The sequence below is a fragment of the Cervus canadensis genome, chromosome 5, assembly GCF_019320065.1.
Source record: "Cervus canadensis isolate Bull #8, Minnesota chromosome 5, ASM1932006v1, whole genome shotgun sequence".
NCBI classification, from domain to species: Eukaryota; Metazoa; Chordata; class Mammalia; order Artiodactyla; family Cervidae; genus Cervus; species Cervus canadensis.
In genome coordinates, this window is record NC_057390.1 from 58,148,470 (window position 1) to 58,172,873 (window position 24,404).

At 47.2% G+C, this 24,404-nt stretch overlaps 2 protein-coding genes across 8 annotated transcripts in view; both read left to right on the forward strand.

Annotated features, from left to right (window-relative positions):
* The window catches only part of EHBP1 (EH domain binding protein 1), a 427,094-nt gene extending 420,461 nt beyond the window's left edge, over positions 1 to 6,633 (forward strand). For all 7 annotated transcript variants that reach the window (XM_043468858.1, XM_043468857.1, XM_043468863.1 and 4 more), the window contains 2 exons: positions 5,260 to 5,374; positions 5,549 to 6,633. In XM_043468858.1, coding sequence (XP_043324793.1) covers positions 5,260 to 5,374; positions 5,549 to 5,639 — 206 coding nt within the window. In that variant the 3' untranslated portion in view covers positions 5,640 to 6,633. The remainder of the gene's footprint in view (positions 1 to 5,259; positions 5,375 to 5,548) is intronic.
* A 4,195-nt stretch (positions 6,634 to 10,828) lies between these two features.
* Positions 10,829 to 17,166, forward strand: OTX1 (orthodenticle homeobox 1). The gene is made up of 5 exons (XM_043470475.1): positions 10,829 to 10,949; positions 11,312 to 11,380; positions 12,951 to 13,158; positions 14,083 to 14,234; positions 15,508 to 17,166. Exons 3-5 carry the CDS (start codon positions 13,062 to 13,064, stop codon positions 16,324 to 16,326), a joined length of 1,068 nt encoding a protein of 355 aa, XP_043326410.1. The 5' UTR covers positions 10,829 to 10,949; positions 11,312 to 11,380; positions 12,951 to 13,061; the 3' UTR covers positions 16,327 to 17,166.
* The last annotated feature ends 7,238 nt before the right edge of the window (positions 17,167 to 24,404 follow it).

The following is a 24,404-nucleotide window of genomic DNA, read 5'->3' on the forward strand; positions in this document are numbered from 1 at the left end:
TTACTTTTATATTCTTAATATCATTTGATAACTATGATATTTGTATATCCTAATTTAGAAATTAGATCTACTTTATTTAAAAGGCTTCAGATAACTAATTTTCTTCAAGTGGCTGTCAGATTATGCCACTAATGACTATAAAATTTGTCAAAATTATTTAAGAAGTTCCATGAAACTTGCCATTGAAATAAAATGCACAAATATACTAAATGGTATTTTTCCTCTTGATACAATTTTTGTTGTCATGGTATAGTCTTTAAAAGAGATTGGAAAGCTTAACAGTCATTTGAAAAGTAGGTATAGCAAATTCTATTTATATGATATTTATATGTATAATATAAAATATATGTGTATATAGTATATATAATGTATGTATAACTCTTATAGTTTATTCTTTATAGATTCATTATGCTCAATACAGAATATTACAATTTTTAAAAATTTACTCTCTCATGTATAGTAAGTTAAATCATCCCTAAGATGCACCTTGATACAATACAGTTGACTTTTAAGGCAGATCCTGCTTCTATTCCAAAACCACTATTATTACCATATAGTACCGTCTTTAAGGAGGACCATGATACGTACAAAACATCCCAGTTTCATTGGCAACCTATCCCTATGTAGTAGACCTTCAGTCTTAATTAAATAATGTAAAATTTTTCTGCCTGATCCTCTTGTACACATGAAAGAACAGTAGAAAGTATTTTTGAAGAAGAGGGAAAAAAAGAATGTTTTTCTTTTCAGACACCTTTAATGCAATTGTTACTTTTTTTAGGATTTGTTTTATTTTTTAATTAATGCTATTGTCCCATATCTGATTGTGCCTTAAATCTCTCAGCCAGTTTCTGTTGTTGGTTGACAGGAAAAAGAGGCTTGAGGAAAGAAACAGCCTGTTGATTACAAATAAAGACACTTTCTCAGAGAAAGGCCTGCACCACTAGCCTGGGCAATATGTGGCATGGGCTGTCCTAAAGAAATTCTGGTCATCATGATTATCAGTTCTTTGAAGACAGTGTCCTCTGAGCCAGCCCTTAGAATGGACACACATGCAGTTCAGTAGTCTCTTGGAGCATTAAATCACCGCAGAAAAACACATGAACAGGCAACACTAATTGGTTTTGTTTTGCTTTCCTTTGTTTTAAAGTCCCTTTCTCTTTTCTTTCCCATCTCTTCTTCTTAGTAGCCATGAGAAGTTTTTCATAATAAATAAACTAAAATATTTTCAAATAAATCTGCTAGTGAAACCATTCACCAGGAGAAAGCACAGAATATTAATAGCCATAGCACAATGAAAGAAATATTAACAGCTTGGTTTGAGAGCAAAATAATAATAATAATAACATTCAATATATCCATTCTTTGGATAATCCAAAGAATCCATAATCACTTTGGCCTTTTTTTACCTTTTTCTTTTCCCCTGAGGTGTTTTCATTGCAGGAGTTTCACTCTACTGAGCTAAGTTGCAGGATCCGTTAAGCTAACAAACATCTTTCAGATACTTTCCTATAGTTTTTTTGTTCCAGATTATTTAATGCCCCCTCAGGAAAGATAAATTCATTTCTGCACACATTGGGGTGGGCTTTTGGAAAGTGGTGTGTTCATTTTCTGCACAAGAAATGGATCTTCTCTAGGATTTTGTACATCTTGATTTATTCTTGGCTTAGAGTTTGAAGTGGGTGCTCTTCTAAAGGGATTTATGCATAGGTTCACTATTTTTGTAGTTATGGCTTATATGATAAGCTTTTTATATTTAAAATCAATATGTAATCCTGTGGAGGAGCTTATCCCCTAAAACCCCATTTGTAAATCTATTTTAGCTTTGTTACACAGCACAGCCACAGTCTTCCATAGATTGATTAGGTACAGCGGTAGAATCCTATCAAATGGCCTGCTCTGATGATGATGCAAACTCTTTCAGGATTGCTAGTTGACTGGAACTAAAGATAAGACTTGACTGCAATCCCCCAATGTGCTCTTTACAAAACTAGTGTTAATTTTCATCAAAGTGCCAGGCTTATTTACAGTGGCAAGGTTGAAGGTTTACTACAAGAACTTTAGGTCCTTTCTATTAAAGTGTTTATAGGTATTTCTTTGCCTTTTTTCCAAGGTAATTATCAACTTCAGCAAATAAACTGAATCGGGGAATGAATAATTGGCCCTATATATAAAAAAAGAGTTTTTTGAATTAACGAAACAGCTCAGTGCAGATAGACATAAACAGAATCTCTTTATTTCAACACTTTGGCTCAAATGCAGCATCAAAACTTAATCCTATTTGTTGTGAGAGGATATGGCTTTTGTAGCAAAAGTACACTGGAATCTTTAAATTAATCAGAACCCACATTGTAGTCTGTCCAAGCCAAAGTCAGTGCATCTGGCTAGCTGTTATAGGTGAGTAATCCTTTCTTAAAATGTATAACAGGTAACACATAAACTTACATTCAGGCTTTAAAAACACGACATTATGTCTAGGTGAAGCTATTTAAAGGGGGATTTAAATTTTTTTTTTTAATTTAGGCCTTGAACATACAAATGTGAATCTTGATCAGTTTGAAAGATGTTATTAAACTTTTTTAATTCATCAAAATTTAACTTCCCAAATTACCATTGTGTATAAATTTACTCCTGTGAGAAAACAAACCCAAAGTAAAAGTAGTTTTGCTGGTGTAAAATCTACTCACTGCACATAGCTTTTTTCCCCCACAATTTGACTAATTATTTGTAGATAGATATTAATGTGGTAATGACAGATTTAATATGAAAAATCCTATAAATGTATGCTGAAATATTTAAAATTTAATGTCAGTTAAATTTGTAAGATGATGAAAATTACCTAAATATTCATAACTTTAAAAATGTTTTTGTTACAGTTATGGGAAATGTCATTATTGAGCTAGGAGAAGATTAAGATTTTTAAAACTATTCAATACTTAAGGGACTAAAAATAAAATTTTCTCTCATCCATATTGTTAAAACCTTATTTAAAAAATAATTAAAGAAATCTTGATATCTCTAATTATTAATTAAAACCTTAAAAGTGGCTGGCCAAGTATAGAGAAGGAATAATTTAATTAAGATTATGTCATTAAAATTATTTTCTTAGTTTAAAAAATTTTGTAATTTTCAACTTAATTATATGTCTTGAGTTTATAGTGGAGAAATTTTATTTCCCAGTATTAAAGCTCATCAAAATGTTTTGGAAGTAAAGAATTATAAATTAAACTTATAATCAGAATGATGTCTTGAGGTCAGAAATGGAAAAATTATTTATCAAAGTTGGTAATCTTAATAATTATAAAATTTAGTTACAAATCTTTTACAAATTTAGCAGGTTTTTCTCAGAGTTAATACTTCTAGAACTATAGTTACCTGAAATCAGACCAGATGACCTTTAAGATCTTTCCAACCTGGAGAGTCTATTAATTTATCTGCTGTAGTAGAATGAAACTGATTAAGAACAAGAACCAGATTAGAAAATTGTCCAGCATTCCTGACCTCAGTTGCATTTAAATCTAAGGAATAAAATCGTGATAGATATGGCTTTTCTTCAGTTTTGGTGTTTCATTATTATTTTTTAAATTCCTACATTCAGAAAAAAGCTTTCCATAGAAATAGTTTATTTCTCTCTATGCAATTGAACACTTTTTAAAATAAGAATGTAATGTGACCAATTATTTAATGTACCTATTTGTGTGATGTTTTGTATCAAATGAGGATAATTAATATATAGCATGTTTAATATATATATGTGTGTACGTATTTGAGCTTATAGTGATAGAAATAGTGATAAAATAGAATATTCTAGTTTTTTGCTGCTATTCTATCCTTTATTGCACGATGATGCATCTAATTTTTAATTTGTAAATACGAGATAGAATTCCCTCTAGCTCCATTTGCTTTCATAAAGCTGCTGAGCAGTTTGCTGTCTTGAATAAATTTTGCTTTGGAGGGGGTCGGGGGGATTTGAACCAGCACATTCTTGTGCGGTTTGTGAAGATTCACATGGTAACCAGCGGTGTGCATTGTTAGGTTTATCTGAATAAGCACCAGCCATGTGAGTTTTAACGTGATTGCCCAGGGCAATGGAGAGAGAAGAGAGAAACCAGAAAGGATTGCACTCCTCTGTTTTTTGGAAAGTGCGTTTGCTGGGGGAGGGAGCTACAGGAGTCAGTGGCCAGGGTATTTTTTTTTCCCCCAAGCTGGTGTCCTGTTTCCCTTTAGGTCCTCATTTGTTCGGCTATCTGCCTCATCATCTACTTCTTCTTTTCATTGTTTACCTTCCTAATGAGGGAGGCGGGGTAGACTGGGGGTTGATTGACAGCTACAAGCCCTTGCAGTCTGGCCAGAGAGCAGTTGGCTTTGGTTTCAAAAGTGCTTTAAATGTTCGATTTGGTCCTGTTTTTATTAAACGAAACTGCTGCTCATCTTAAGGAAATTATCAGACCAGCAAAGATTAGGAAATATATTATTGGGGCCTAAAATCTTCAAAAAACTGCCCCTACACATGGAAAGAACACGGCCTATCGGATTTTCCAACCTTAACATGGGGTTTCAAAAAGAAGTATGTAATTTTTCCTTTGCAAAAGTGCTTTGATTTGAAACCACGCAGCAAACCTCTCCAAAAGAAAACTGGCTGTGATGCGATCGAGAGCTGCAGTGTAATATTGCAGAGCAAATTTATTTTTTACTTCAAAGAAAAATGCTAATTAGCCGATTCACTACTTTTAAAGTTATTGTGAAGCATATGGCGCCCAGTGTGAGATACATCCAACTGCTAAAATAGAGCGGAGAGGAAATTAGCGAAGAATGGGCTGTATGGAGTGAGCTTGGGGGTGGGGGAGGAGGATAGGTTCTCAGGCAGATTCTCTAGCCTTTTCAGGAGGATTTTATCGCCCATCTCTGCTTCCCGCCTCCTCATTTACCCACATCCCCCACCACCAACCCTCCGGCTGACCTCTTCTGGGCCTCCAACTCTCCCTCCCCCACTTGGGCTGAAATCAGGTGCGCGCCTCCGGCTGGCCACCGGCACACACCTGGTCTCGTGAAGGCTTCAACCCGGCCATAGTTGTCTCTTATCTACGGAAAATACTTACAAAGTAGGGTTTTAGGGGTGAAATCCTCACCACGACGGCCAAACGCCCCGTGAAACACTACTAGCTAGTGGCTCTGTGATAGGTTTTGCACAGAAATAAAAGGGAACTGGAAAAGGCGGGAAGGGGAGGCTAAGGTGGGTAAGGAGCCTCCTGTCCTCTGCAGACTGGCAGAAGACCGAGGCCCAGAAGCGACGCGAGCAACTCCTGCTGGATGAACTGGTGGCCCTAGTGGACAAGCGCGACGCGCTCGTCAGGGACTTGGACGCGCAGGAGAAGCAGTAAGTGGGTGGTGGGGTCGGGGAGTTCTATCCAGAGGTCTCCAGTGGACCGGGGCAGTCTCCCCCTGGCCCCGCAGTCCCGGTTCCCTCTGGGGCTTGGAATTAGGAGCGAGAGGGGAGTGCCGCTCTGTCCTCGACGAAGAAAAATAATTTGGTTTCCTGTTTGATTTCCAGGGCTGAAGAAGAAGATGAACATTTGGAGCGAACTCTGGAGCAAAACAAAGGCAAGATGGCCAAGAAAGAAGAGAAATGTGTCCTTCAGTAGAAACCGGACCAGACCAACATTTTATTAGCCTTGGGTTCCCCAGACCATAAAAAAAAAGTCATTCTCGTTGATTTAAAACTTTTAACATTTTGTTTGACTGGATTGTACTTCTTTACCACCACCACCCCTTTTCCTCCCTCCTTTCCAGATTTTGTACGGAACTCCGAAATAGCTTTGTTTAAGGGTTTTTTGGTGTGAATTAATCATTTCCTTGAAATCATGTGAAGTAGATTTGCACAGACATCTTGTGAGTGATTGGTATTGGGAGTGTTCAAGAAACTGTTCAAAGAAAGAAAACTCTTCCCTCGTTATTTTCCCTCATTTTTTGATGGAGGAAAATTTTAAAACATTTTTGTTGTTGTTGTTGATGTTGTCGTTAATAGCATAATGAGGGGTGGGAGGGGGCTTAAGAGGGAGGGATAAAGAAAATGTCATGAATGATTTTTTTCCAGTCCTGCCATATGTAACACTGAGTCTGTTACCTAAATTTTATAGTTAGATCATATTCAATTTACTTATTAAACTGTGTTCTGTTTACCAGTGGGATTTTTCTGCAGTTGTTTTACATTTCACTGTAAAGATAATAGAGTACTGCTCCTCTGCTTTCTTCAGAGGGTGGCCTTTTAACATAGCCTGAGACAAGTCCTATGATTTGAAGGTGAGCTGTAAGAATGGGACTAGTTGACATGCATCAGTTTACAAAGACAGTCTTATCATCTGAGAATGCACCATCTTTTTCTCTGGATAATTATTTATTACATCTAGCTTGGTTCCCACATTTTGTTGGGTCTCAAAATTGGCTCAAGAATGCTGTTATTATTTATTCTGTATTGATAAAATCTGTCTTGCCATTATTGAGTAAATCCTCCAATTAATATTTTCTTCTCTAGCATAGCACTGTCATTTTTTTTTTGTGAAAATGGTTATGTTTATTTATTACAATACTGAGTCATATATAAATTTTCAATAAAAGCAGAAACTTTCTTACCTTAAACACTGCTGCTACTTCTTTGTAATGAAAACTTGACATTGGTTTGAGAGAAGTTTTTGTATTCATAAGACTTTTCATGTGGGGAAAAAAAAAATGGTCCTCTTGAATGCAGGGCAGGATACTGGGCTGTATTTGGATCTGAATAAGTTTACACCCCAAAGGGGCCCTGCTGACACACCAATGTGAATTGAAAAGCAATTGGTCATATTTTCTTAAGCTGTGTAAACAACCATGTATTAAAGGGTCATCTCTGTTAAAGATTTGAGGAAATTTGTGAATACACAACACTGGGGGGGGGGAGCTAATATGTTCTAATTTGCTGTTTTTATAATTTTGCACTCATATGAGGAATAACCATGACTTCTGATAACCCTCCAGACTGTAGGTGCTGAAGTGAAAGGAAGAAGGAAGAGGGGTTATTGTTGGGGGGGGGGAGGAGGAGGGTGTGTGCAGGTTTGTGTGTATGAGATGAGGGAAAGGGAACTTTCAACAAGAAGTTCTAAGCTACAGAAAAAAACCTGGCGATTTTATGGTAGTTTCCATTACTCTACCAAGGTGACTGAAACAAAGGTCGTTCAACAAGTCTGGAGACAGAGAAAACAGTCCAATAGCATTTATAGTTAGCCTCGATCATAATGCGTACATATACATACAAATATTTATACCAATACACACAAATTCCTTTCAAAATATGCAGCCGCCAGTCTTTCAAAATGGTAAAAACCACCCTAAAGTAGAATTTCATGACAAGAATTTAAGGAAGTTACTGAAAAGTTACCAGAACTAAATGAAATCGGGATTTGCCCTCTTCATTTGAGCAGGAGAAAAGAGAAGGCTACGCTCCCTGAGGGAAGAAGCTCTCAGAGCCCGGCTCTAACCCTAGGGAAACCGGCAGACGGAAACCTCCAGCCTGGAGCAGCCTGGGACTTGGGCGACCGGCGTCACCCACTCCATTTACACAGAATTCGAATTCCGGGAACCTTCCCTCCCGCGGAGCCTCGCCGAGAGGGGGCTCTCCTAAACCGCTCCCGACCTGCCAAGGGACAAACCTTCGCTAGCTCCAGACTTGCTGCCCCTCTCCCTGCCCCTCCTGCCTCAGCCCCGAGCCTCGCGGGGTTTCCATTCGGGCTGCTTTGTGGCGACCGCACGCCCCGCAGCGGCCCCCGGGGAGCGGCGCGGTCGGGCCCGCGACGAAGGCGCCGCGTCCGGATTTCGTCGCGTGGTGCCCAGTCTTGCGTCCCGGGCGCAGGCGCGAGCCCAGCAAGTCCAGAGGCCGTGGACCCGAAAGCCCGCGCGGCTGCAAAAGAAGCTGTGGGCCCGGGGATCGCCGAGGTGGAGGAGGAGTGTTGGCTGCGGGCTGGCTTGGGCACAGCCCCGCGGGCCGGTGCAGAACTTCCGCCCCTGGCCGGGATCCCACGGCCCCGGAGCCAAACCCCTCCCCCGCCCCAAGTGTCCTCCAGAGTCTGGCCCAGCCTCGAGGTCACCTGGATGCTAAAGCCAGGGCCCAGCTCCCACGCCCCCTCCTCGGCCCGGGGGCCTCGAGCTGAGTCCACCGGCCCTCCCCAGGCAAGGGCCCCCTCTTCCCCTCCCCGAGCTGCGGCCGTTGCTGGAACGGTCGAGGCTTCAGGCCCAGCGTCTCCCACCTGGATATTTGCCTAGCGACGTGCTCCCTGAGTCCTTTCCGCCGCATACAAGAAACTTTCATCTCAATCTCCCCCTCTTCACTCTCCTCCCTCTCCCCTCTCCTCTCTCTCTTTTTCTTCTCTTAATCCCGGGGTTTTACGGGTTGAGCATTAAGAAAATACGCCTGCAATTTGGGATTAGATAAATACTCTCATTAGGGGACAAAAAATTGTGCTACTTGATACCTCCCAACTTCCCCGAGACCGCGGCCGCATCTGGAACCGAGAGAGCCTGGCTCCCGCGTGGAGGGCCCTGGGGACCGCCAGAGCACATTCCATAGCGCACAGCCGCCCCACCTTGCCGGACCTCGGCCCAGCGCCGCCGCTGCAAGCGAAGAGAGGCCGGGAGGAGGCGGGAGGACGAGGGTTTGGGAGACCCGGCACGCACCGAGGCCTGAGAGGGCTAACCCAGGCGTACAGCGCGCAGGCCCCGGCCGGGATAGCGCCGGGATAGAGGCGCGGAGCCGCAGAAGCTCAGGGGAGTGTGCCCAGCGCGCCGGCCAACTCTCCCCGGCAAACTAGTGCGCTTCAGCCAGCGTTTTCCCCCAGAATCGAAGGCGGGGGCTACATTTCGTTTCTTTCTTTAAATCTCTGCGTATTTCGGGGGCTCGGAGCCCAGGGCCTCGCGAACTATTCTCCCGCGGGGGCCTGCGCGAGCCTAAGGTGTGTCCCCGCTCGAGTCAGCGCTGCGCTCTGCGCAGTTTCTTTTCCTGTTAAGGCTTTATCTTGTTCGTGTTTTTCCTTTTCTCTCATTCTTTTATTGTTTTCGCTGTCTCTTTCTCTTGCTTTTGTGAATGGGCCGCGGTGTCTTTGTTCTGGAGAGAAGCACCCGTGTCGCTGACTTTTGTGAACCAGAGAAGGATCTTGTAAAACCTTTTCTCCTTCATACTCCCCCCCACACACCCCTCCTCTTTTGCCCCTTTGATTAGATGTTCCCTCATCGTCAAAAAAAAAAAAAAAAAAATGTAATTTCGTTAGTCTGGCGGCCACTTTCTTTGAACATTAGCTCGCTTTCAGCTCCAACTTCAATTAGAAGGAGTTGATTTTGAGAGATCAACAAAAGAACCGACCAAAGCCTTATTAAAGGTCCTAAGAAGATCTCCCGGGTTCTTTGAGAAGCAGTTAAGGAAACAGTGTGCCCTCCATCATATTCTGTTACCGTATTTTATTCGGACTCCAAAGGAAAGTGTCGCTTGGGGGAGGGGAAGCACTTTGATGAGCGGCGGCCGCGGCCCCTTTTCACTCAGCGGGCTCCCCCTTCCTTCTCCGCCACCTCCTCGCCCCGCGCCCGGTGCGCTCTCGGTGCCCTACCCCGCGGCCCCGCAGTGCCGGCGCTCCCCACCGCGAAGCGCCCGGCGGCTCCTTGACTCGCCCTCACACTTATTCCGGTTCAAACTTTTCACTCCGCCTGTTGAGGTGGAGGGGAGGGGGCGGGGGGAGATTAAGAAGAAGCGGTAGGAATTCCTCGAAAGGGGGTAAGTAAAGTCGTGCCTAATATTCAGGAGGAGGTGCCATTTAAAAGAATTGCCTTACTCAGTGTTGGGACGCAAACACTTTTTTTGCGCTTTGAAAAGTCCACCCAGGTAGACGTGTTTTGAGAAGTTTGTTCGACTGGAAATTGGGCTTCGCCAGTACGAACTATCCGGGGAGATCGCTCAAGGAGGCTCCGGCGGCATGAGGGAAGGAAATTGAGGGCAGGGTCTATGGCCACGTTTTCCACCAGATTGTCCCTAGTAAAAGGAGCCAGTGTGAAAGACAAAGTTTTCTATCCAAACCTTTCGATTCAGAAGTACAGTGTATGTGTAAAGGGGAGGGGACGCTGGGAGCCCACATTTCAAAAGAAGCGTTCAGGATTTGCAAACACCTATTGTGGGGACTGGGAACCGCAGGAGACGTTGAAGAGCAGGTAAGTGGCCGCGCCTCCGCTGCGGGTGCAGCTCGCGGGCACCGGAGCCCTGAGGCGCGGAGGCGGGATCTGCGCATCGGGGCTGCTCCCGCGCTCAGCAAAGTAGCCGGGACCAGCCGGAGCCGCCCGCCGCGTGCGTCTGCGGGTGGTGGCCCGGTGTGTGAAGACTCTGGGGCCCGCGGCGTCCGGAAAGGGGCCGGAGGCCCGTTCCCCTCCAGCCCGCAGCTCCCGGCTCCTCGCGCTCATCGGGTGGCGTGCCAGAGAGCGAGGGAACCGGTTCTCCAGCACCTCGCCTCCTCTCTGCCACTCCCTCCAGGGCGCCAAAAGGGCGAGAGAAGGGCGGGGAGCCCCGGGGCGGCCTGAAGGCAAGCGTTCCCCTCCGCGGCCCGGGCGCCCGCGCGGCGCTCGCCTTGCCTGTCTTGCTCTGCGCTGCGTTTGCCAGTCTAGCCCCGGAGTTAGCGCGCGACCGGGGCGGGGCGGGCGGACGGTGAGGGCGGGGTGCAGGGGGCGGGGGAGGGCGGGGGAGCGCGGAGGTAACCCCCGGCTCGTGCTGCCATTGCCCGGCTCCCTGTCACTCAGCCCGCGCGGGGCCGGGGATTGGCAGCCTAGCCCCGTTACGCACTCACCTCGCGTTCACATACCCGGGGAGGGCAGTAGAAAGGTGATCAATCTTCATCAGGCTACATTTCCAATCACCTAAACAACCCGGCGAGACAAGCCACTCCGACAAGGTAACTCGCTTGATTTATTTAGTTTGCAAAGTGCCTCTGCAGGACTTCCCCAGCCCCCACCGCCTCCACGCTGCACGGAGTGCCACGGCAACCTCGAGCCACCTCCCAGCTCTGCCCCTCTCACCCCCACCTTCTCCTTGCGGCCCCCTCGGCTAGGTCCCCGGCGAGGCACTGTGTTGGGAGTGTGTGGGGCTTTGCAAACAAAGTGTCTGTGCAATAAAGTGAAACCTGGAGGGACACGCACAAAGCCACTAGAAAGAAAAAGAAAGGGAGGAGGGAAGTTGGGGAAAGAAAGAAATCCGGCGGGTCCCTGACCCACCGCCCGGCCCCGCGGGTAATTCCTGTGCCGCTCTGTTTTGCAGGTTGGCCGCCCAGAGGGTCTGTGTGAGGGCGTGAGGTAGATGGTGAGCGGCCCCGGCAGCTGAGGGCAGGTAAGGAGAAAGCCGCTGGCCGCCCGGGGCTCTGGGAAGGCGTCGGTGGCTCTTGCCTCCCCCTGCTCAAACGCGTCCCCGCTTCCCCGGTCCCTGGCATGGGGGGTGGGGGGCGGGGCTGGGAAGCCACCTGGCTCCCCTCTTGCTGAGCGGAGGACCCCGGAGCTCCGCTGCGGCCCCGCACCCCTCCCCCGCCTCCTCCGAAGTAACCCAGCTGAAGTGCTAAGTTTGAAGAAAGTCTTTGAAAACTCATATTGCAGTCTAGCAGAGTCGCCACAGCTGAGTCCCATTCTCCCTTGGCCCCGGCTCTTTCCCTTCCGCCGCCTTCCCTGCAAACCGAGTTCTCCCGGCAGAGACCGTGGGTCCCTGGGGAGAGGAGCGGGAGACTTCTCTAGCTCTAACTTCTTTCTTTCCCTGAACTCTTCTAGCCCGGGTCCCAGGTCTGCTTTAAGTTCCTGTGAAGCGGGCTAAAGCGACAGGTCCTCTGGGATCTCCGTCCCACTCTTCCAGCGGTACTTCCTGACTCCTGATTGTAGCACCTCAGTTTTGGGGGCAACTTGGGGAAGCCAGGCGTCGACCTTCCTGCCCGGGGCAGCGCGAGCTACGCCGCAGAGGCCTAGCTCTCTAGTTTGGATTGGGTCCTGGGGCGCCGGTTCAGTTAGTAGGATAAGCGGGAAGCGGATCAGACCTTCCTGCACTGAGGCTTCCCATATCCGCCAGACCCTTGGGGCGCTGGTTAGGTCACCTTTCGACCCCGGCCGGGACCCCATTGTCCGCAGCCGGGACCGACTTGCTCTGGGGAAGAACGGCCTGCGGCTGTGGAGAGGTGCGGGTGATTTCGGGCGGCGTGTTAAAACCGCCACCTGTACGGTGGCGCCTTCTGGTCGCCTCAGCCGGACCTGGGCTCGAATCGGTGGTCGAAGTGTGGGTGGGATTCCGGGTAAGCAATCTCTCAGCGGCCATGCACAGGGAGGTAAACCGAAAGGGCGGCTGTGGGCTCTAGGCCCAGGACCTAGCCTCGGAGACTCTGGAAGGAGGTACTCAGTGGGCAATGCGTCCCGGAGAGGCCCAGGTGCCGCGAGCCCTCCGCAGTGCCTCACCTTGGCTCTCTGGAGTCTACCTGTCCGTCCCACTTTCAAAAACATTTGAAACAAAACGAAACAACCCCTCATGCTCTGGGTCTCCTGCTGCCTCGAGGTCGAGGGGATGTTTGCTTGTGTGGTGTGATGCCCTCTCCCACCGGACAGATTTTTGCCTAGTCTTGGGACCTAGCACACTCTGTGGTTTGGGCTCTGACCTCCCAAGTTTGCCCCTGATTTTAACCTCTTCTCACTCCTAGCGTCGCCCTACGAGTGTCTGGCCCATTCCAAGCCCGAAAAGAGGTGATAATGATCCAGAAATTTTACTTTTCAAAGAAGCTGTGGTCTTTGGGCTAAGGACTTATAGAGCCGAGTTCTGCACAGATCCATAGCCTGCGTCACCTCCCCATTCCTTGACTCCTTCCTCCAGCAAGACCAGGAAGCCGTGAAGGCGTGGAATGACGGTTTCGGTGTGTCTCATGTCTCCATAGGCCGGGCCCCCAGACGCAACAGAGCTTGAAGGACTGCGCAGTGGGAGCCCCGCACTGCGCCTGGCCCCCGGCCCCCTGGATCCGTCGGGGCGCCTCCACCCAGCTGTTAGCATGATGTCTTACCTCAAACAACCCCCATATGGTATGAATGGGCTCGGTCTAGCCGGGCCAGCCATGGACCTCCTACACCCCTCCGTGGGTTATCCGGGTGAGCACCGACCCCCCACACCCTCCTCCCTTAGAAATCTGGGAAATCCCCAGCCTCTGGGTTTGAGCACAAATCTTGTCCCAGATTAGGCCCAGGGAACCGGTTGCTTAGTCTCTTAAGTGCAGGGCGCGCTGACTCGGAGGGCAGATCCTGGTCGGGAAGTAGGGCCCGGGTGGCTAAGACGTGAGACGTGAGCCCTCCAGCCCGGCCACACGGGCTTCTCTCCAGTTGTCAGGCGCATTTACCCACGGATTCGTTTCCCATGGGTGGGGTGTGAGAGAGAGAGAGAGATTGAAAGAATCTATGCCTTTCCCCCCCAACACTGAACGAGGAATGTGGACACTCGCTTGGCCCTCACAGGAAAGGCCGAGCTTGCCTTATGCAAAGCGACTGGCTGAGGTAAGGTAGAGGGATTCTCCCTCCATAATTAAATTGTCCTCTAGATGGGTGGCCTGCACCAACTTCTGCACTGTTGATGTGGACGACTTGAGCCAAATCCTGGCCTTCTTGTCTAGGTTCCGTTTCTTCACCTCCATTTATTACCTCGGAAAGTGTTTTCCAGGACATGTTTCAGCACACCCCTTCCCCACCCTCCAGTCAGGGAGAGTGTTGGCAGGGGGGCAGCGAAGGAAGAAAGATTGTATAACTTCTCTTCCTTTCTTAACCTCTGAGAGGCAGGGAAGGGGGCAGCCCTGGAGTGTCGGAGACAATCAGGAGTGTCGGTGTGCCAATCAGGCACACCTGCAGTTTCTCCCACCTGTGGCCTGTCAGGCTCGCTTCCCTGGGGAGTTCTTTTTTTTTGCTCGGAGTTCGGCTTTCTTTTGCAACGACCTGGTCCAGGGCCTGCGAGGGTCCTGTCCGTATCCTCTAGCGCGAGTCGGCGTGGCCACCACTGACCCGACGCGCCCCCGCGTTTCCCTTCAGCCACCCCACGGAAGCAGCGACGCGAGCGCACCACCTTCACGCGCTCTCAGCTGGACGTGCTCGAGGCGCTCTTCGCCAAGACTCGCTACCCAGACATCTTCATGCGCGAGGAGGTGGCGCTCAAGATCAACCTGCCAGAGTCCAGAGTCCAGGTGCGCGCGCGCGGGGTTTCCCGGGTCCGGGGAGGGGTGCTGGGCCTGGTTGGGAAGTGGTCTGGTCTGAGGGCGGGCTTACAGGCTGGGCAGCCCCTCTCAGACTCCCCCTAGCGCTGGGCCCGGGCCTGGCAGAGGGGCCAAAATTAAAGGAACTAGCTTAGAGCCCTGAATTGGGCCGTTGACCCCGGGGCGCCTTCGCTCTCCGAAGTCTTTTTTAGGATTGCAGGAGGCCAAGCCCGACACTTGTCCCCTGCCTCTTCGGCCATCCCAGGGCCTGGCAGTTTCCTTCCGGGTCTTGAATTCTGCCTCCGCCCTGTCCTTGTATCCCGGGAATCCTGGAAATGAGTGGGGCTTGGCCAAAGCCTGGTCCCCTGTCTGGAAGTGTGCCCCACGGGTGGCGGCAGTGTGATTCGACCTTCTTCTTTGCTCTGAGAGGATGCTGAACGCAAAATCTGGCTACCAGCTTTGCTCTTTCTGGATTGCTTTTGTGGTTTTTTTGTTGTGTTGTGTTGTGTGTGTGTGTGTGTGTGATGAAAGGGCCCCGAAAATACTGTTCGGATCATAACTCAGAACTCTTCTCAACGGCCTCTTATCTTGCCTTTTTCCTCCCAGAGGCTCGAGAGAACAGGAATGCCATGTTTTGTACCCGGGCCTTCCAAGAGGAGTGAGAACTTTGTGACTGTCTTATTTGGTTCCCCACTTGGAGCCAAGAAGTCCAACGAAATTCTGTTCAGGCTTCCTTCCGTAGTCCCCCTCTAATTCAGCCTCCTGCTCCCAACCCAAATTCTCTCCCGGCCCAGCACCAGGCCTCCATGGGGCAGAGTGGCTCCGGCTTAGACTTGGTGACTGTCCCCCATTCCGCGGCGTGCTCTGTGCCTCTCCGCAGTTTCCCGAGCTCTATTCACAGAAGACAGGGCCTCCATACATTCATAGGTCTGTTGGGAAGCGGCCAACAGCAGCAGTTTAGAGATGGCTGAACTTCTGGCTGGACAGACACAAATGTTCTGCCCTCCGACAGAGTTGAGCTGGGGGTGGGGTTGGGGAGGTGCACATCCCTACTTTGCCAGGGGAGGGTCTTTGAGCAGAAGGATGGGGGAGGGTGGAGCAGAGAATGCAGGGTCTGGCCGGGCCGGAGATGGGGAAGGGGGTGGAGGCGTCGATCGGAGAGGGATAAGGTTCCTAGGCCGGAGTCGGAGTCGGTGCAAGAGGCAGGGGAGTGGCAAGCGCTACTTGCCCCTTCACACGCTCTTCCCCACTCGGCCTGCCGCAGGTCTGGTTCAAGAACCGCCGCGCCAAATGCCGCCAGCAGCAGCAGAGCGGGAGTGGGACCAAGAGCCGCCCAGCAAAGAAAAAGTCGTCCCCGGTGCGGGAGAGCTCGGGCTCCGAAAGCAGCGGCCAGTTCACGCCGCCTGCTGTGTCCAGTTCCGCCTCGTCCTCCAGCTCCGCATCCAGCGCCTCAGCCAACCCGGCGGCGGCAGCGGCTGCAGGCCTGGGCGGGAACCCGGCGGTGGCGGTCCCGTCGTCGTTGAGTACGCCTGCTGCCTCCTCCATCTGGAGTCCTGCCTCCATCTCGCCCGGCTCAGCGCCCGCTTCAGTGTCGATGCCCGAGCCTTTGGCTGCACCCAGCAATGCATCGTGTATGCAGCGCTCGGTAGCCGCAGGAGCCGCCTCGGCTGCAGCCTCCTATCCCATGTCCTACGGCCAGGGCGGCAGCTATGGCCAGGGCTACCCCGCGCCCTCCTCTTCCTACTTTGGCGGCGTGGACTGCAGCTCGTATTTAGCGCCCATGCACTCGCACCACCACCCGCACCAGCTCAGCCCTATGGCGCCCTCCTCCATGGCGAGCCACCATCACCACCATCCCCACGCACACCACCCGCTGAGCCAGTCCTCAGGCCACCACCACCACCATCACCATCACCACCACCAGGGCTACGGCGGCTCGGGGCTCGCCTTCAACTCTGCCGACTGCTTGGATTACAAGGAGCCTGGCGCTGCCGCTGCATCCTCCGCTTGGAAGCTCAACTTCAACTCGCCTGACTGTCTGGACTATAAGGACCAAGCCTCATGGAGGTTTCAGGTCTTGTGAGCCCAGGAGTGGGAGGAAGAGAAGAAACGCAACTACCTGCGCCCTCCGTGATCCCCGTCCTGTTGCTGCTGCTGCTGCACCGCCCGCCTTTGCCTCGGCTTCTCCAGACCCGAAATTTCATGCCCCCAAAAGATGCCCATTGCTGCACTGCCGCCCTCATCTTTGTGCCACTTGCTTGGGGGATGTGCAAACCCTACCCACCCCTTGGATGGGGGGACCGGTGCTTCGGCTTGGCCAACAAGTTCTATACAGGAGAGCTGTGTGCTCCCCTCCTCAGCCCCCACCGAACTCCCAAGTCGCCCTCTTCTAGTCTTTCTGGACAGTTACTGTGTATGCACTTGCAGCCTTCGGAGGCTTTTCGCTCTGTCTTGCTGTTTGAGCCCTACACTTTAATTTATTCTTTCTGGACACTGGAGTCACTAACTGGCATGTATCTGCCTGTTGGGAGTGTACCCACACTCTACTCCAAATCAAAACAACCACTAAGCGTTTCTCGCCTGCAGACTGCCACCAGCCCCGCTGGTGCCCTCAGCTGCCCTCAGCCCCGCTCCCCGCCTGCAGGCCAGAGCCTCCTGGCGTTTCCTCCTCTTCTGCCCGATGCGCTTGTAGGAGACCCAAGGGAGGAAGCGTCCTTAGCCTCTCGCGCACAGCCCCGCCCTGTGTAGAACTGGCTCAGGCTTCCGCCTCGGCGGGAATGCTGTATATAGTCAGGTCCGTTCCAGGGACCACTTAAACTTTTTAGTTGCTGTTGGTTGAACTGAGCATATCTTGTCTTAGAGCCCAAGAAATAGAACTTTAAGATATATACAGCATATATATATATATACACACACATATATATAAAACAAAAGCAAAAAATATTTCCCCCCTGTCCCCTTTCCTCTCTTCCTCAAACGATGGCGCTTTTACTTTTTCAGTTGTTGCAAAATTTCCCTGCCCTCTCACACCTTCTCCCTCTGTGTATTTATTAAAGAAAATCGTTTGGTTTCAGGAAGCTGCGCGCGGAGAATCGGGAGGGTCCTGGAGTCTGAAGGAAAGAGTCAAGTCAGGGCAGAGGGGAGGGGTTTAGGCTGGGAGGGGGCACAGGAGTGAGCCCTTCACCAGGTCTAAGCACAAGGCTGCAGTTCTGGTTCAGAGACCAAAACTAAAAGAAAGCAAAAAGATAGAAATATACTATTATGGGAAAACAAAAAAAACACCCCAGGCCCCAAACCCAGGTTCAATTCCTCCGTCGGCTTCTCTCTCTTTAAAAACCCTGTTTTGTCTAGTGAGTTTTTAGTGCACCTTCATTCTCCGAAATCTACGGAGAGCCCACGACTGTATATCAATTTTGGCTTTGGCCGTTTCGTCCAGTAGGTGGGAAAGTAATTTGTAAATTTGATTTGTCCGATGTGAAGATCGCAAATTACTTGTTGAAATGTAAGGCAGTCCCTTTCCTCCCCCCTTTATCTACATTATTTCCCGAAAATAAATGCAAGTTAATGAACGGCTTGTCAGTGTTGCTCTTCTGCTTCCAGCCCAGGTCCTGGTCTTGGGTGGGTGGAGGGAACAAAAAGAGGAAACCTCCGTGTTAATAACCCGCGTGTTAATAACCTATGTGAAGCTGCAGGCCAAAGAAACGCTGTCCTAGGGAGCCCCCCACCCCCCCCCCACGCCCCCATCCCCCCGCATCGGTCAGCCCGGCCTCTTTCCCCAGGCGTTTTGACCCCGTATCCCCTCTCGCCATCGCGGACAGAGACAGGTGTCAGGACTCAATTCCCGAAGCAATTCCTTTCTCTTCAGAGGCAGGAGCCTGGCACTGATTTCTTCACCCTAATTGCCGCCTGCACCAGAAAGAAGAGGGGGAGGGGAAGAGGGTCGGGAGGCGGGAAGGGATAGCTCTGTAATGCTCTCAGAGCTGAGCCAAAAAGGAAAAGAAAACAAAACGACAAAAAAACCGATCCGTGTCTTGCATGTTGCCAACAGACAACCTTCCTTTCTGCTGAGCTGTCCCGAGTGGCTTCATGGCGGCTGGGGGAATCCGAGTCATCCCTTCCACGTGCTAACATGTCCCTTTAAACCTGTCCTGCCTGAAGTAGCCAAACTATCTTTGTTCGTATTAAAAAGCAAACACAAAAATCTAGAAGAGTCGATAGGGACGCGTTTCACTTTGGCAGGGGAATCAGACTTCTGGATTGCAGCAGGGGATCGGAAGGAGGGTTCCACCTTCCCCTGAGGAAAACAGGGATAGAGGTGGGGGTGGGTTGGGATGATGCTCCAGAAGACCCGGAGTCCCGACCCTTTTTGGTCTGAAACCTCCTGGGCGTAAGGCCCAGAAGCTGCTCAACTTGTCCACAGGAGGGAAGGAAATAAGGAAACAACGAAAAGTTTCCTGCGAAGTGACCGACACACTCTATTCTTTTTATTCCGTGTGAGACCTGAGAGCACAACTTGAGGCCGGGTTTGAAGAACGACCCCTCCTCCGAGGTTCCGTGCCGAGCTGTCTCATGGCTGCGAGACCCGGCTGGAGTGAAGCTTTCTCGGCTGCGTCCTCCCTCTGGACTCCGTAGGTCCGGCTCGGGCGCACAGCTCCTTCCTATTCTATAAATAAGCCCAGCAGCCCCCTACTCCGCAAAAGTCCGCAGGAGGGCGCAGCCGCGGCCTGGCTGAGCGTCACCCTGCGGCGCCGCCGGCGGAGGGAGACCCGGCGCGCAGACCCGCTGTGCGCCGTGGCCCCTGGGGTGCGCGGCCCGCACGTGCCGGGGAGTCTGGGCCGGTGGCCGGAGCAAAGAGGCTTCTCGCTCTCGCTGCATGGCCTTGGGCGCTCGGGCTGCAGGATCTCCTTGCTTGACCGACCTGCGTGGCCTGCCCCAGTGCCGCCCTGGCTCACGCAGCCGCCACTAAGGCCTCTCGAGGCCTGTGTTCCGGGCAGCCCGCGCCCGCAGCTCCTTGTGGCGGGTTCTGTGCGTCCCAGCAGTCTTCCTGACTTCGCGGTGGAATGAAACCACGAGACGCGGCTCTGCACTCGCTTGGACAACTGTGTGACCTTCGGAACAAGGTACCCAACCCCCAGGGCCTCATTTTCGTCGCATTTATTATTTGGCCCCACTCTGTCAGGGACGTTCCAGAACCTCACACTTTGGGCCGAGGCTGCGGGCAGGCAGGTGAAACGCATCACAGTGGCCCCGGCCACTCAGCGGCGTCTAGAAGCTTCGGCGCCTGCTTACTCAGGTAGATGGGGGACCAGCGGCAGGGCTCGTGGAGACCCGGCTGGAGTTCCCGCCCGGGTGACGAGGCCTCGAGAAGAGGCACGTGCTTCTCCCCGTGCTTCCCAGCCTGCGCCGAGGCCCGCGGCGCTGAGCGGAAACGAGGAGCGGGAAGGTGGTGGGGCACTTCAGGCCGCCGCGACGCGGGAGCTTGGGGGAGCAGGGAGGGTGCGTGGCCACCGGAGAGTTTGTGGGCGGCCGGAAGTGGCTGGGCGGAGTTGGGGAGCCCACGCGGCCCCGAGTCCAGGCGGCGGCGGCGGGAACGCTGCAGGTTTCTCCCGGCCGGCCACCTGTTACTGGCAGGTTCTGTGAGAACCGCCCTCAGCTCCCCCTTCTTCTGAGGGAAGAGGTTTGTACTCTTTACATTTTGGTGTTGGTGACACAACAGAAGCAACTAAAATTGAAGCAAAGTAAGACGATTAAGCAACTTCAGAACATTTAGTAACTTTAAGTGTTAAGACGTCAACTGTTTTGTTCCTTTGAGTGCCCAACGAAATCTTCGTGTTTTCTACTTATGGCTTGTGTTCTCTGGTCAAACTTCGAAAGCAGAAAAGTCTGCCTTTCAGTGAACTTATGTGAAGTGTTTTATGGCTAACGGATAGGTCATATTTGTGATTTTTAAATAAGTTTTTAAAATTCTTGAAACCTCAGGAGCACCGCGTTAATTTCCTGAAGCTTTGAAAAGATTCAGTGAAATAACATCGTCTGTTGTAGAGCTTTTTATTATTTTATAGCATTCAGTAGCTACTGAGGGCATATGGAGACATTTCTCAACATTGTAAAGAAATTTTTTTTTTTTTTAAATTCTTAGAGCTATGGGATATTAAACGTGACAGGAAAAACAGGTAAAAAGGCGCTGAGTGTCAGCAAATTTATGTCTGGCACATTACAGAGACCAAAAACCCGAAAGGTTTCAATTTTTGTGTCAAAAATACTAGTTTTTTCATACATTTTGATCAAAATAGTTCTTAGATAAGTTGTTTTTTGTTTTTTTTCAGTTGTGAGGATGGTAAGTTCATTACTGTGGCAGAGTAAATGAATGTTATTGATGTCATTAGGCACTGACAGGCACCAAGGTTTTCTTTAGAGATACAGAAATAAAATGTATCTGATATATTAAATGTAGTTAATATATACATTATTGGTAAAGAAAATCTGTATCATTACTATTCAAGACCCCCCAAAAAAATCACTTGGCTGCTGTTGCAGAATTAATTTAAGAACAGCACCAAGATAGATTTATAAAATTCCTTAATTGAAAACGTAACAAGTTCTCAACGAGTTATTCTGTGTTTTCCATACTATTTCTCCCTTCCCCCATGCATTTTAATGTCGAAAATGAGGATGAAAAAAGCTCATTAGCTCATTAATTTTTAAAAATTTATTTTTAATTGGAGTAGCTCATTAACTTTAACTAAGGAATATTTATATTCAGTAGTACCTAAAATAAAAACCACCAACTAAAAAAATGAATGCTAAATAATAATAATGCATTGCTTATTCTGACAAGGAGAAAACATCTCTATTTAAGAAAGAATCTGTTTAATTAAATGTGTGAGTGTCTCGAATACACTTTTTTGCAAAAGAGATTTTGGGGGTTTTTTTTTGGTGGGGGGTGGGGCTGTGTGTTATAGATGGTTCCTGAAAAATCAATTTTACCTTAGTCATCCTATTGGTATTTATTGATATATGAAAAACGAATTAGATATTTTTGGTGGGAGAGGGAAACATGCGATTTTGACTTAGTAATTCTTTAATCATGCTTTTAATGAATTGGATTTTGCCTTACTTCAGGTGCAGTCTTTCAAGAGTTTTTGAAAATAAAAAAATATTTCCTGAAAAACTTGCGGTTGTTTAGGTGAAATGGCAGTTATGTAAAATAGTCAAAGTTGAAACTGCTGTTAAATATATCCAGCAAACAAATGTATGGTGTGCTCACAAATAAAATGTATCGCCTAATTATGAAACTTACACATTCATATTTCTATAACCGTTACTTCAAAGATGGAGATAAGATTTAAAATATTTTGGAGTTTTTTCTAATCCAATAGTACAGTTAAATGACAACTTTCAAAATTTAAACATTGAAAATCTATTATTAATTACTGAAAATTGTACCCCTCTTACTGGCTTTGAATAATTTAATTGGTGACTATTTGAAATAAAAGACACAAAGTTCCATTCCATTCCAAGTGTCATAGATACTTCATTTTTCGAAGGTTAATCTTATTAAATATCTTATAAATACTGTTTCAGGAAATTTAAAAAATACTTTTAAAGTAGATTGTGAAATTAGGATTTAAAGGATGAATCACAATTTTTCCGGGATTAAAGTGGAGTGTAAATAAGTCATAAGTAATTTTGACATTTGGGGTAAAGTTAATTAAAATGTAGGAATAAATGGTCTTTGATTCAACAACTTGGTGTCTAAAGAGCTTATAAAATATTTTTAGTACACAAATATTCTTATGTCTCTTCAAAGCTCGAAATGCTTATAAAGATATACCATCATCTGTCATAGCTATTTAAATGCAGGAATCATACTTTCTTTTTAAAGTTTATTTTTAAAACTTCATTTTGAAATATACATACAAAAGAAAGTATAGAATGGGTTTATACAATTTAAAGAGAAAGGAAAATTTAAAAGGAACAAGAAGTTCTCAAATACTTTAAAAAGTAGATTTGAGATAAGTTCTAATATCAGTGTTTAAATTTGGTGTAACATAGATTATGTCTGTTTATGTCCCAGGGATTTTTCTAAATCCTTTAGTATAGTGACTATTAATATATAAGGACACTTTTTAAGGCAGAAAAACGGTTAAAATCATAGTACGTAAAAGTTCCATAGGCCTTTGAAAAATCCATAGTTTCTTTATTTATAAAAAAAATTGTGTTTTATATCTCCTTATATTTTACGACAAAGAAGCACCAAAAGAATCTATCTTCTTTTTTCTCAACGATGGGTATTTGACCCTATCCAAAGCTGTGGCTTTAGCTCTTGATTTCATTACTGGTGACCCTCAAATCCATATCTATACCTCAGACCTCTCTGTTGGACTTCATATACCTGTACATACACTGAAAAGAGGCCATAATATGTCTGGGTCTTGCTTCATAATAATAGAGGAAGAGAGGGAATGGTTGGGATATAAATTAAACAAGATTATTATGAGTTTTTAATTATTGAAGCTGAGTGAGAATACATATAATTTCATTACACTCTATTTTTGTCTGTTTAATTTTTTCCATAATAAGAGATGAGTGAAAGTATTCATTTGTGGAAAGTAGTTTTTGCAGTATATTGAGGAAATTGAGTTCCCCATCTTTGGAGTCCCTACAGTATTGTTCACATATATTACTTTCTTTATCTGCTCTCAAGTCTTATAAGGTTGGTTGGTGTGAAGCTTAGGGTGGTTTGATTATTTCCTCAAGATTACATAGTTGGTAAGTGGCAGAACTTGTCAGAACTCAGTCTTCAGATTCCATGTTTGACTATAGGAGCTACCTAAAAATTTCAATATGTTAACAATTAATTAAAAAAAAAACCCACCGTATTATGTACAAATCAGATTACCAGACTGATGTCAACAAAACGTGCTTTATCTAAGTTCAAGTTGTAAAATTTGAGTTTTGGTAACTGAAATTTATTTTCTAGGACATTGTTACATTTATCTTTCTGGGCATCTCCTCACTATTATTTAATGAGTGTTCAGAAATATATTAACAGAGCATGAAATGAAAAGACTAGTCATACCAGGTCTATCTCACCTTTTAACTTCTTACTAATACTTAATGTCTAAGTAATTTAAAAATTATTTTACTGTTTGTTTCATGTTTATGAATAGTGTTTTTTCTTCACTGAGCCTTTCTTGCTCCTCAGAAGGTTGCGTTACTATGTTCTAGGAGGTCTAATACAGGGAAAGTTGTGTAAACCAGATACAGAATTGGGATTTGATTAATGATTCTGTAAATGAGGCTTCATTTGTTTATAAACAGGTATTTGGAATCTTTTTTCTAACTATGCTAACTTGGAAACATCAGGTTTTTAAGTTTGTGGTTTAATTTTTAAAATCTCACTAAGCAAATCCTGTCTTTTTAGGGTAAAATTTATTTTTCAGAGCTAACTACGCAAGGTAAAAAATGGTTAACAAGTTGGGGAATATAGATCACATAACTTTGTAGATATTGGTTTCCTTTTGTTGAAAATAAAAAAACAAGTCTTGTTTAAACAGTATCATTATTTCTTCAGGTTTTAAAAACCATTCATCTCATGCTTCCATTCCTGCTACTGACCTCTTCAGTTTGCCTCTTATTTGATGTAGAAAAGCAAAGCTTGTCTGTTCTGTTTGTGCTTATTAATGTTTGGAGAAGAAAAAGCTAGTATCTCTTTTCTCCCTGTATTTCTTCGTGTGAGGCATGACCCATCATATACTCAGATCAGCACCTGATAATTCCTGCATGCCTTTTTATTTGTATATTTTGGAATTGAGAGTCTCCCCCTGACCTGAGATTGTTTTCCACTCCATAATACCTAAATCTTTTATTCCAAAAGGGATTAGATGTCAGTGGGGGTCCTAGAGTGAGAGAGAGAAGTATAAGAGATAGGACTAAGTTTTCCTTTACTTGAAGTGCTTGCCGCCGCTGAAGATACATGGTAGGTCTGTTTGTTGAGTGAATGAAAGAATGAAATCCAGTCATCATACTTGTAACAGATATAAATGTTGTTTATCTCAGATACAGAGTTGCTTTTTATGTGGTATTCAGTTTAAGTGGATTCCATAGCATGTTTTCTTAATCTCCTTAATCATCTTTAGAATCAAGATCTTTTTGATT